This window comes from Heterodontus francisci, chromosome 8, assembly GCF_036365525.1.
Source record: "Heterodontus francisci isolate sHetFra1 chromosome 8, sHetFra1.hap1, whole genome shotgun sequence".
NCBI lineage: Eukaryota > Metazoa > Chordata > Chondrichthyes > Heterodontiformes > Heterodontidae > Heterodontus > Heterodontus francisci.
Window position 1 is genome coordinate 108,230,122 of NC_090378.1, and position 12,532 is coordinate 108,242,653.

The 12,532-nt window shown below is 42.8% G+C and overlaps 1 protein-coding gene across 10 annotated transcripts in view; it reads left to right on the forward strand.

Annotated features, from left to right (window-relative positions):
• The window catches only part of ralgps2 (Ral GEF with PH domain and SH3 binding motif 2), a 556,829-nt gene that overhangs the window by 478,366 nt on the left and 65,931 nt on the right, over window positions 1-12,532 (forward strand). Inside the window, exon 12 of one of the 10 annotated variants that reach the window (XM_068037890.1) lies at window positions 401-483. The exons of 8 other annotated variants lie outside the window; for them this stretch is intronic. In XM_068037890.1, coding sequence (XP_067893991.1) covers window positions 401-447 — 47 coding nt within the window. In that variant the 3' untranslated portion in view covers window positions 448-483. Of the gene's footprint in view, window positions 1-400; window positions 491-12,532 lie in introns of those variants that run through there. One more of the 10 variants, XM_068037888.1, reaches the window with a different exon arrangement.

Genomic DNA, 12,532 nt, shown 5'->3' on the forward strand with positions numbered 1-12,532 from the left:
TCCCGCATGGCGGTTCATTTAAATAGCCAGGGTGGGTCGCTTCCCTCAATCACATGGACGGGGCAGGCTGTCCGTTGCTGGCAATGGCTCCAGCTGCCTGTGCACAGGTCCTGGTGCAATTTTTAAAGGGCAGCCAGCCCTGCTAGCATATTAAAATTTTTTAAGATATACCACCCCCTCAAAATTTATCAATAAATCTCCAATGGCCTTTCCCACCCCCCAATAATTACATTAAGTATTTGCCATTCTCCCCCCAAACCTTTTAAATCTGACCTCCTTCCCCCCCGCCCCCCGCACAAAGTTTAATGTTCACCCCTTCCCGTTTCACCTACACCCATTACGTTTATTTGACCCCCTCCCCACCCCTCCTGCACTGAAAATCTTAACTCCTCCCCACCAGTGTCTTTCTGGCTTTCCCTGGATGGAGAATTGAAGGCGCAGAAGTGATGGGCGCCATACCGAAGATCACAGCGGGCTCGGAGGATTGTAGGTAAGTTTATTTAAATTTATTCAAGTCATTCATTTAAATATTTCGATTCAGTTCCCGTCGCCCAGCAATTGGCAGGGGTCCACCACAGGGTCTCACTGCCGCCGGGAGGATCAGGCCAGGCCCTTCCGCCATCGGCCTCTGTTGGCGGGCTGCTGCCGGACCCATATTCTGCCCCCACCATAGAGCCCGATGACTTGGTAAAATGATGAGCTTGGTAAAATTCAGCCCATAATGTCTAAATCTGAACTAATCCAACAATTGGTTTCTGGAAACCATCACTGTGTTGTGTGTCCGAACTATACCTGATTGAATGCTGAAATGCACTATCAATCATTCAAAATGTTTCTGCAGACTTTCACCAAACCTGCTTAAAAGCTGACTACCATCAAACAGTGAATTAATTAAATTCTACCTATCATAGATTTCTTCTCATCAGACAGAATACATGTTCATGTGCAGAAATGAATATATTATCATCAGAAGTGGGAAAATTTACTGGGCTTCTTCCCTTAATACTTTGGCAGCATGTTGTGAGCACCAGCTTTCACTGTCAATGTATACGCATTGTACTGGAAATGCAGCAATTCCCAGCACCCAGTGCACGAGGAATGTTTGTAGATGATCATGTTTCACATTTAGTTCATGTTAAATCTGCTTTTGCAAAATTTTTTTCTAAGAGCTTATTTTTCCCTTTCCAATTTTCTCTTGAAGAGCTTGAGTCATGCTGCTTTATGGTTCCATTGGCACTGGTAGCCATTTGGTAACTCAGCAAGGCCATAGAATCATAGAATGGTTACAGCTCAGAAGGAAGCCATTCATAGGGTCATAGAGTTGTACAGCACAGAAACAGGCCTTTCGGCCCATCATGTCCATGCTTCTGCAAGAACAACTCACCTAGTCCCACTCCCCGCCATTTCCCCTTAGCTCTGCAAATTTTTTCACTTCAGATAATTATCCAATTCTCTTTTGAAGGCCTCGATTGAATCTGCCTCCACCACACTCTCAGGCAGTGCATTCCAGATCCCAATCACAAGCTGCATAAAAAAGATTTTCCTCTTGTCGCCGTTGCTTCTTTTGCCACTCACCTTAAATTGGTGCCCTCTTGTTCTTGACCCTTCCACCGACGGGAATTGTCTAGACCCCTTATAATTTTGAAAATCACTATCAAATCTCCTAATCTCCAAGGAGAACAGCCCCAGCTTCTCCAATCTAACCACATAACTGAAGACCACTCCCCATCCCTGGAACCATTCTCATGAATCTTTTCGGCACCCTCTCTAATGCCATCACATCCTTTGTAAAGTGTTGTGCCAAGAATTGGACGGAATGCTCCAGTTCAGGCCGAACCAGACTTTTATACAGGCTCATCATGACTTCCTTTTGTACTCGAAGGCTGGAATTTTACGTTGGGCAGGACGCCTAAAAGTTGGGGCAAATCCACCTCTGCCAGGCCTGGGGAGCCATGCCAGGATTTTACACTCCCCAGGCCCTTAATTGGCCTTGGGCGGGACTTCCACCCCTCCACGGCAGGAAAGCCCCGGAAACGAGGTAAGTGTCCGGAGCCTCGCCGGAGACAATCGGCCAGGCCCCAGTGAGGCAAAGGGGGTTGGTTGGGGGGAGTGGGTTAGTGTTGTGTAGTGGGGACAGTTGGGCCACAGGGGGAGGGCCCAATCAGGAACCCTGCCCCAGCCCACAAGGAGGTCGTCCGGTTTCACCAGCAGTGGCAGGAGGAGGCCCTTAAGTGTCAGTTAATTGGCCACTTAAGGGCCTTGATTGGCCTGGGGTGGGTGAGCTGTTTCTCGCCGCCACCACCCCGCAAAAGTGCAGCAGGGGCTAAAAGGCATCGGGAACAGCACCCCCCTGCCTCCCACACAATTTTACGACCACCCCTCTCCCCGCCCCCCCAGCCACAAGTCTGCTCCTGTGGTGGTGGGGGGGGGTGGTGGGGGGCGGTAAAATGTAACATTTCAGCCTATGTCCCTATTTATAAAGGCCAGGTTCCTGTATGCATTATTAGTTGCTTTCTCAACCTACCCTGTAACCTTCAACCATTTGTGCACATATACCCCCAAGTCCCTCTACTCCTGCACCCCCTCTTGAATTGTACCCTTTATTTTATGTTGCCTCTCCCCGTTCTTGCTACCGAAATGAATCAGTTCACACCTCTCTACATTAAATTTCATCTGCCATGTGCCTGCCCATTCCACCAGCCTGTCTAAGTCCTCTTGAAGTTTATCACTATCCTCCTCACAGTTCACAATACATCCATGTTTTATGTCATCTACAAATTATGAAATTGTGTCCTGTTCACCAAAGTCCAAGTCATTAATATAGATCAAGAAAAGCTGTGGTCTAACACCAATCCCTGGAGAATCCCACAATATATCTTTCTCTAGTCTGAAAAATCAGTGTTCACCACTAAACGCTGCGTACTGTCACTCAGCCAACTTTGTATCCATGCTGCCACTGTCCCTTTTATTCCATGGGCTCTAACTTTTCTGACAAGCCTGTTATGTGGCATTTTATCAATTGCCTTTTGGAAGTCCATGTACACCGCATCAACCACATGACGCTCATCAACCCTCTCTGTAATCTCATCAAATAATTCAAGCAAGTTAGTTAAATACGATTTTCCCTTAACTGACCCATGCTGGCTTTCCTTAATTAATCCACATTTGTCCAAATGACTGTAAATTTTGTGCCAAATTTTCATTTCAAAAAGCTTTCCCATTAAACTAACTGGCCTATAGTTTCTGGGCTTGCTCTTGCACCTTTTTTTGAACAATTCCCCAGTGCTCTGGCACAGTCACTTGGACAAATGTGGATTAATGAAGGAAAGCCAGCATGGATCTGTTGAGGGAAAATCGTACTTAACTAACTTGCTTGAATTTTTTTGAAGCGATAACAGAGAGGCGTTGATGAGGGTCATGTGGTTGATGCAGTGTCCATGCATCAAAGGAGGTTTGGAAGATTATGGCCAGTGCCTTCACAATTTCCACCCTTATTTCCCTCAATATCCTTGAAGGCATCTCACCTAGTCCTGGTGACTTTTCAACTTTAAGCACAGCCAGCCTATCTAATACACTTCATCAATTTTTAGCCCGTCCAGTATCCCAACTACATCCTCTTTCACTATGACATAGGCAGCATTTTCTTCCTTGTTAAAGGAAGATGAAAACACTCATTTAGTACCTAAGCCATACTTCCTGCCTCCATGTATAGATCCCCTTTTTGGTCCCTAATCGACCCCAGTCCTCCTTTTACCACTTTTTACTGTTTATATATCTATAGAATACTTTTGGATTCCCTTTTATGTTAACTGCCAGTCTCTTATACTCTCTCTTTGCTTCTCATTTCTTTTTTCACTTCCCTTCTGAACTTTTTATATCAGTTCTCAACTTTATTATATATCTGACATCTGAATTATGTATCCTTTTTCTGCTTCATCTTGCTCTCTATCACTGTTGTCATCCAGGGACCTCTAGATTTGTTTGTCCTACCTTTGCCCATCGTGGGAATGTACCTCAGCTGTACCCAAATTATCTTCTCCTTAAAGGCAGCTGTTACAGACAGGTGGTAAGGGGTGTGGGTAGTTCCCACTGTTCACTTCCTAACTGACCATAATCGTATTTTTTTTAATATTGCTTTAGCCCCTGAGTGTCTTTAGGGTCAAATAAACAGACAAATGACAGGTTTTCTCATCGGTTAAAAAAAAACTTTTTAAACAATTCCTGAAATGATCGCAACCTCACATTCATCCCAACACACAGACACAAAAATAGATAGGTAGATGGAGAGAAAAGGGTAAGAGATGGTTTAAAGTCCCAAGTGAGGTAAGTGTTCGTGGCTTACAGAAGATTATTGAGTCTTGGGAGGAAAGGTCTTTTTTTCAAAGTTGCAGGCCTGATTATTCGCAGTCTGAATTTGTGAGGATATTGTAGAACTCTAGTAGTTGTAATACAGTCCAAAACTGGTTGTGCGTAGTTTGTTACCTTCACAGGTGGTTAGTGTCAAAGTCACTTTGTGATGTCTCTGCTGTGGTGGCTATTCTTGGTCAGCAGGGTTCTTCTCCTGCCTGCTGGATCCTTCTTGCAGGTGTTCTGTAATGTTGGCTTAATTTCCCCTTTTCTCTCTCCAGAGCTATCTTTTTAAGGTAAAATTCCCTCTCATTAGTTTCTGTTAGGGGACACGGGGCCCTCTTCCCTGTTGTGTCCACACAATGGGCCAAGATATGGTAACCATGTCCATCGTTTGATGTTTGAATGGGAATCATTCTGTTATGATGTTGCTGCTCACACCTTATTCATCTTGGTTTGGCTATGAGCCAGACTGTCTCCAGCATCCTCTGCTAATCCATTCATGTCAATCAGAGTCATTAATATACAATAGCTGCTTTCAATTTCAAAGGGGTTCTCCCAAGAGCTATTTCAGACGAGGTTAATGGCCTCATCTTTGCAGACACATTTTTGGATTTCCAGTACAGGAGGAGTCACATGGCCATGGCCCCATTTTAACTGTGTATAAATGTTCATGTTCTTGTGGATTTTGTTTAGCATTTGACTTTTTAAATTCATAATTCTTCCATTTCATTGTTTATTTCATCATGGCTTCTTCCATGCATCACACCTCCCCACAAAAGGGAAAAAATGTGTTTGATTTTTTAAATCATTTTTTTGTTTGTTCTCAAAACGAAGGAAAGTAACATATAGGGGAGCACACATTCAACACATGCACTGCTCAGCTTCCAGTCATGATTTCTGTACAGGCTTTTGTTTGTACAATGTGTTTCATTCTAGTCAAGGCATATGCTATAATGTTGTTCTTTCCAGCTACATGCACAACTTTCAGATTGAATGGCTGAAGTAGAAAACTCCATCAAAATAGTATAGAATTTTTAACTTTGAATTTTTCCAGAAATGTTAGGCGGTGGTGATCAGCATATTTAATTTCTCAACGTCCGTTATTGGCATTGACTTGAAAATGTTGAATGGCTAGTAGAAGCCCTAACGTCTCCTTTTCTATAGTGGAATATTCTCTTTGATGCTTCTTTAATTTTTTGGAAAAATAGCCAGTTGGCCTTTCTAGGCCTGAATCATCATCATGGAGTAGGACAGCCTCCACTCCAATATGACTGGCATCAATCCCATTTTATTGAAGGGCTTGTAGATTGCCTTCACCTTTTCGAATGCTAGCTGGCTCTGACCACAGCACTTTTACACTTTTCTTCAACAAGTCAGTGAAAGGTGCAACTATGGTGCTGAAATTTGGAACAAATTTTCAGTAAAACCCACACGTTCCCAGGAAATGCATTATTTCCCTCTTTGTTTTTGGAATGGGAAAATCTTGCGCCTTTGCTGTCCTTGGCAACACTCGACCTTGGCCTACAATGTGACCTAAGTAGGTTACTTAGAGAACTCGCTTTTTGCTAGATTGGCCACCAGGTGGGCTCTCTGGAAACCTTTAAAGAGCTCTCTTAGGTGGTTCAGGCGGTCTTCCAATGTATCACTCTAAACTAACGGGTCATCCAGGTAGACAACACGGTCGTTTAAACCAGCTCCACCTGGTTCATGAGTCTCTGGAAGGCTGCTGGGGCATTATTAAATGGCTTTACTCTACATTTATATAAGCCATCAGGGGTGACAAATGCTGAAGTTTCTTTTGCTCAGGTAGTCACGGGAACTTGCCAATATCCTTTCAGTAAGTCAATTTTACTAATGTAAGTGGCGCTTCCTACTCGGTCAATGCAGTCCTCAATGCTGGGGATCGGATATGAGTCTGTTTGGGTTACTGCATTAATTTTGTGGTAATCAATGCAAAGTCTGGTTAATCCATCAGGTTTGGGTACCGGTACAATAGGGAGCTCCAGCTGCTTTGGCTGGGTTCAATTAAATCGTTGTCCAGCATATATTTGCTTCCTGTGCGGACCTGAGCCAATCTGTCAGGGCAAAGTCTGTATGGGTTCTGTTTTATTGGTAGGGTCTTTCCTACATCCACATCATGTATTGTTAAGGATGTGCAACCAAGCTTGTCTCTGCAAATTTCCTTGAACTCACTTAGCAGTGTTGCTAGGTCCTGTCTCTACTAGTCAGAGAGATAGTTGAATATGGTATCTAGTCTCCTTAGTATTTCTGTGTTTTCCAATTTATGATGGGGGTTTCGATTTGAGAGTTTTCTGGGCTATCTTTCTTATCTAGTTCTTCACTGTTCTTCTTTCTCTGTTATTCTTTCTGTTGCGTGCACTTACTTGTCTGTTTGATTCTTGGCTGTGGTATTGTTTTAACATATTGATGTGACACAGTCTTTGCTTTTTTTCTCCAGTCTGGGGTATTAATCAAGTAATTCACGTTCACCTTTTTCCCTATACTGAATGGGCTACTGAATCTGACTTTTAGGTGTTCGCCTTATAATGGTAACAGTACCAGAAGCTGGTCCCCTGGTGTGAATTCTCAGGCTGCATCCTTTCTGTCTGCTTGCCTTTTCATGTTTTGTTGAGCACTTTTTAGGTGTTCTTCTGCTACAGGAATTTTCTCACGCAAGGTGGACACGCAATTTAGTTGTGAGGTTTGCTCCCTTTGATCCAGGAATTTTTCTTCAGTTAGTTTTAGTGAGCCTCTCGCCTCATGTCCAAAAACTAATGGACTGAAACCTGTGGATTCATTTGGTGAATCTTTAGTAGCAAACAGCAAGAAAGCTATTCCTTTATCCCAGTCACGGGGGTAATCATAGCAATATGCTCTGATCATGGTTTGATGGTATCATTCCAGAGCCCCTTGAGACTGGGTGATATGCTGAAGATTTCAGCTGTTCGATACCAAGGCTGTGTACTATTTCTTGGAATGTTTGGGACATGAAATTAGTTCCTTGTTTGGACTGAATTTCTTTGGGTAAGCTGTATCGTGTGCAAAATTGGATCAGCCCCTCGACTACGGCTTTAGCAGTAATTTTCCTTAAGAGTATGGCTTCTGGGAATCAGGTGGCCGTATCCATGATAGTTAAACAGTATTGATAGCCTGTCCTGGTTTTGGGTAGGGGTCCCACACAATCGATTAGAATGCCACTGAAAGGTTCTTTGAAAGCAGGAATGGGGATCAGTGGAGCAGGTTTAATTGTAAGTTGTGGTTTCCCCAATAACCTGGCAGGTCTGACAAAATTTAACCACAGCTTTGTGGATTTGTGGCCAGTAGAAGTGGTGGTACATCCGGGCCTTGGTCTTTTTGATACCCACATGCCCAGCCCAGGATTTCAAGGGCAATCCACAAATCTCCCTAAGATATTTAGGGGAAACTACAATTTGGTGAACTACGGTCCACTCTGGGTAGCTGTGGGGGTCTCCACTTCCTCATTAGGATTTCATTTTTAAAATAGTAACACTCAGGCAGTTTCTGTGCCTCTGCCTCAGAATAGGCTGTCTGCACTACCCCTTTTAAATCAGGGTCCTACGGTAACTGGTCCAGATACCAGGTCACATTGCAGCTAGACCCAGTAGAAGGGCACTGGCATGTATCCCCCTTCAATGCCTCTCACGGGAAGCTTTGCCTTGAGAGAGGCTCTGATGGAAAGGTCATGCCTTTACCTAGCATTAAGGATTGAGTGGCCCCTGTATCTTGAGCAGGATAATGTCTCTTTAGCGGGCGATGGGGACACATTTCCCATTGAAACAAAATCATGATAACTTTCATGGATCTTGTTTATTCCTGCCACGTCTAGCGTGGTATTCTTTGAGAGATCCTTTCGTGTAAAAATGGTCAAAGGCTTGTCTGCTTTGTTGCCTGCTTGGGCACCCTTTTCTAGGCTAGCCTTGTGAACTCCTACAACATGTATTGGTTCAAAGTGATTCTTGACAACGCAGTCGGCCATTGATATCATCAGCATGTGCCAGGCTGCGCACATGCGCTAACGGGCTCCTGCTCTCTGTGCGTGCGCTGCGTTCCACAGTGCCAGGATTGGTTGGCGCATGCGCAGTTAACGTCAGGAAAAAAAATGATATGAGAAAACCTGTTTACACAATTTTCCACTGTTTTAGAGGTCAATTTTCCTCCCTTTTCCAAATCTCGCATTTTATCTGATTGTTCAGAATCTGGGCTTCGAGCCCCCAATTTGTTACGAACAGGTGGTAAGGGGTGCCGATGGTTCCCACTGTTCACTTCCCAACTGACGGTAATCATGTTTTGTTAAAATAATGCTTTAGCCCCTGAGTGTCTTTAGGGTCAAATAAACAGACAAATGACAGGTTTTCTCGTCGGTTAAAAAAAAGATTTATTTTTAAACAAATCCCGAAATGATCACAACCTCTCTCACCCACACATTCATCCACACATACATACAGACGAATAGATAGCTATGGAGAAAAAGGTAAGAGATGCTTTAAAGTCCCAAGTGAGGTAAGTGTTCGTGGTTTACAGAAGATTATTGAGTCTTCTCGTGAGAAAAAGCCATTTTTTAAACATTGCAGGCCTGATTATTCACAGTCTTGAACTTGCAGAGGTATTGTTGAGTTCTAGTGGTTGTAATACAGTCCAAAGCTGGTTGTGCGTAGTTTGTTACCTGCACAGATGGTTAGTGTCAAAGTCAGTTTGTGAAGTCTCTGCTGTGGTGGCTGTTCTTGGTCATCAGGGTTCTTCTCTTGCCTGTTGGATCCTTCTCACAGGCTTTCTGTGATGTTGGCTTGATCTCCCCTTCTCTCTGTCCAGTGCTACCTTTTTAAGGTAAAAATTTCTCATTAGTTTCTGTTAAGAGATGCAGGGGCCTCTTCCCTGTTGTGACCACACAATGGGCCAAGATATGATAACCATGTCCATTGTTGATGTTTGAGTGGGAATCATTCTGATGTGATGTTGCTGTTTCACACCTTATTCATCTTGGTTTGGCTATGAGCCAGACTGTCTCCAGCATCCTCTGCTAATCCATTCATGTCGATCAGAGTCATTAATATGCAGTCACTCCTTTCACTTTCAAAGGGGTTTTCCCGAGAGCTATTGCAGATGAGGTTAACGAGCCTCATCTTTGCAGTCATGTTTGTGGATATCCAGTGCAGCAGGGGTCACATGGCCATGGCCCCATTTTGAGTGTGTATAAGTGTTCTAGTGATTTTGTTTAGCATTTGACTTTTTAAATTCATAATTCTTCCATTTCATTGTTTATTTCAACTCGGCTCCTTCCGTACATGGCACAGCGCATTGTTCATATTATTCACATGTGAATCTACGTAGTGAATCTTGGCATGCTATACGATAATGCAGGACATCACCACCAGGTCCATCCCTGCCCTCCAATACCACGCATTTGCATTTCCCACTAGTAGTCACTGGATGGCAGCAGCAGCAGAATCCTGATTGAATTTTTCCCCTCCCTAACCAAAGGTTATTGAATCCATTTATATTACCCCAATTGGTCCTCAGCTGAGAGCTAACTGAACACTGACAGGGCAGAGAATCTGGTTTATATTGTTCAGTGCTATATAGAACAAGTCAGTTACCTGCGAAAGCACCAGAGAAGCTTGCCAGATTTTTCCTCAAAATTACTAAATTGGAGGGTTGAGACCTGCCTTACTCAAGTTGGCACCTTACCCCAAATAACTAATCCCCATTTTAGTTGATTGCAGTTTCAAGATCTGCACATCTTGTCATAGATTCTTCCCACTGATGCACACAAGATATGCTTTGTTGTATACCAGCTGAAACAATGGGGCCACTCATAAACATTAAACTTCAATTATTTACCTTCAGAGTTCTGCATCTAGAGTAAAAATTACTTTGGTTAAATCATCTGTTGAAGCCACCTCAAAGTAGTAACATAAATTAGTATTCCACACTTGTATAGGCTTGGTAGCTGTACCAGCATCAGTCATGCTTGCAGCCACTGCATTTGGCAAAAAGTAAACCATTATGTTGATGCTGGTAGACTGTAAAAAGGAGGTAGAAATTACACATCTACAGGAGCTTCAAAGAGTCAACTCCAATCACTGCTGATTTCCATCAGCAGCGCCCCTGCAACTGTAAGGACAGATTGTCAATTGAGGAGCCATGTCTCCTCAACTTAATTTCCACTGTCAAGACAGATTTAACTTTTTGTACTGCATGCCCAAGCCAGAGAAAAGTAAGACAAATGCTGGTTTTGATACATTATGTTGTCCTCCCATAGTCCCAGGGAAATTTTGTGGTTTGTTGAATCATGATAAGTTGGTCAAGACTTCTAAATTCCAAAATCTGATGTTATTGTTCCTGAATCCTAAAATCAATAAAGGAGGAAATAAACAGATTAGAATTAGAATTAGAACATTACAGCGCAGTACAGGCCCTTCGGCCCTCGATGTTGCGCCGACCTGTGAAACCATCTGACCTACACTATTCCATTTTCAAAAGATAAAAGAAGTGAAGGGACTGAAGAAAAGAAGAAAATACCTTCTCAGTGTAGCTAGCATCATAGTCACATTTCAGTTCAGGGCAGAAGTGCCCACATCAAAATTAAATTGAAACTTCATGTTCCAATGATCCTGGGTTCAAGCAAGACCTCCCTCTGTGTTTGGCAGAGCTACCAATTTCAGTTTATTTTCCTTTCCCATCATCGCACTGAACAACTGTCAGAATTCTGAGTTCATTTACACTATTTCCAAACAGGACTAATGACCTCTTGAATCCCAGTGACAACAAAATTCTCCAGGTGTGGCAAAATTCAAGAAACCAAATGTATAAGGAAAAGGACCAAGAATTGTAAGAATCTGGAATGCATCTTTTTGCCAAAACATCTGCAGAGGAGATTTCATGTTTGCAAGTCCATTTAATCAGCTTTATTCATGAGCAGTTAGCACAGATTAGTGTGACCGATAAGACAGCATTTTAGCTATCAAACAGTCCTGTTGACAGTGTGGACAGTAGAAAATGGACATCCTAAATAATTCTGGTTTATAGATATGCCCAGCTGAAAATGTTTACTTAAATCTGCAAATTGTATTACTAGACGTTCTCTTCTGAGCTCAAATAAGTTCAGGACATGTATTGTTCTTAATCATAGAAAATTCTGAGAAAAGCTAATCTTTCCCCCTAATTTAAACTGAACAACTTCTTAATACAGCAACCAAAATGGGTTAATAGTGAATACTAGCAAACCAGAGAATGAAATCTTTTTAAAAATTCTTTCATGGGATGTGAGCATCACTGGCAAGGTCAGCATTTGTTGCCCATCCCCAATTGCCCATGAGAAGGTTGTGATGAGCCACCTTCTTGAACCGCTGCAGTCCATCTGGTGTTCCCACAGTGCTGTTAGGAAGGGAGTTCCAGGATTTTGAACCAGTGACAATGAAAGAATGGCAATGTAGTTCCAAGTCAGGCTGGTGTGTGACTTGGAGGTGAACTTGCAGCTGGTAGTGTTCCCATGCATCTGATGTCCTTGTCCTCCTAGGTGGTAGAGATTGTAGGTTTGGAAGGTGCTGTCGAAGGAACCTTGTTCACCAATGCCAAGTTACAATCCAGGCCTTAGCCTGGATGAAGTGAATTGCACTTAGTGAGTATGAAAGTGGTAAAAATGGTTTCAGAAACTCCCCCAGCGTGGATACTGAAAAGTCGCAAAGCACTGTGACTTGCATCCAGACATGTTTTCACACTTGAAAACTTTGAATGGAGCATAGTGTGTTGGTGCCTGGTTAACAATCACAGCTCCTTAAGTTCCAGCTGTCCTTATTTATTTGCAGTCCTTAACAAATCAAGTTCCATCACATGACCACTGTTGCAGCTTTCCACCTCCAATTGCTTGAAAAGTCAAATCATTGGAAGATAGACGATACCAATGTCTGATTTGAATCTTGTTTTGACCAGCTTAATTTGGATCCATTTGAAGCAGTGATTTCTGGTGATTATAAATCCTTTATTTTTCTGCACTTCAGTTTCCAGAGTTAAAGAGCTTCATATTCCGGTGAAAGACCCACCTTATTTGCTTTGGCATGTGGATAGAGCATTCAAGACTAAATATTGCCTAATCTTCATATGAATTTGATTTGTTTCAGGAAATTGTTTTGTATTATATGTTACTGTATGCTTCTTTGTTTGA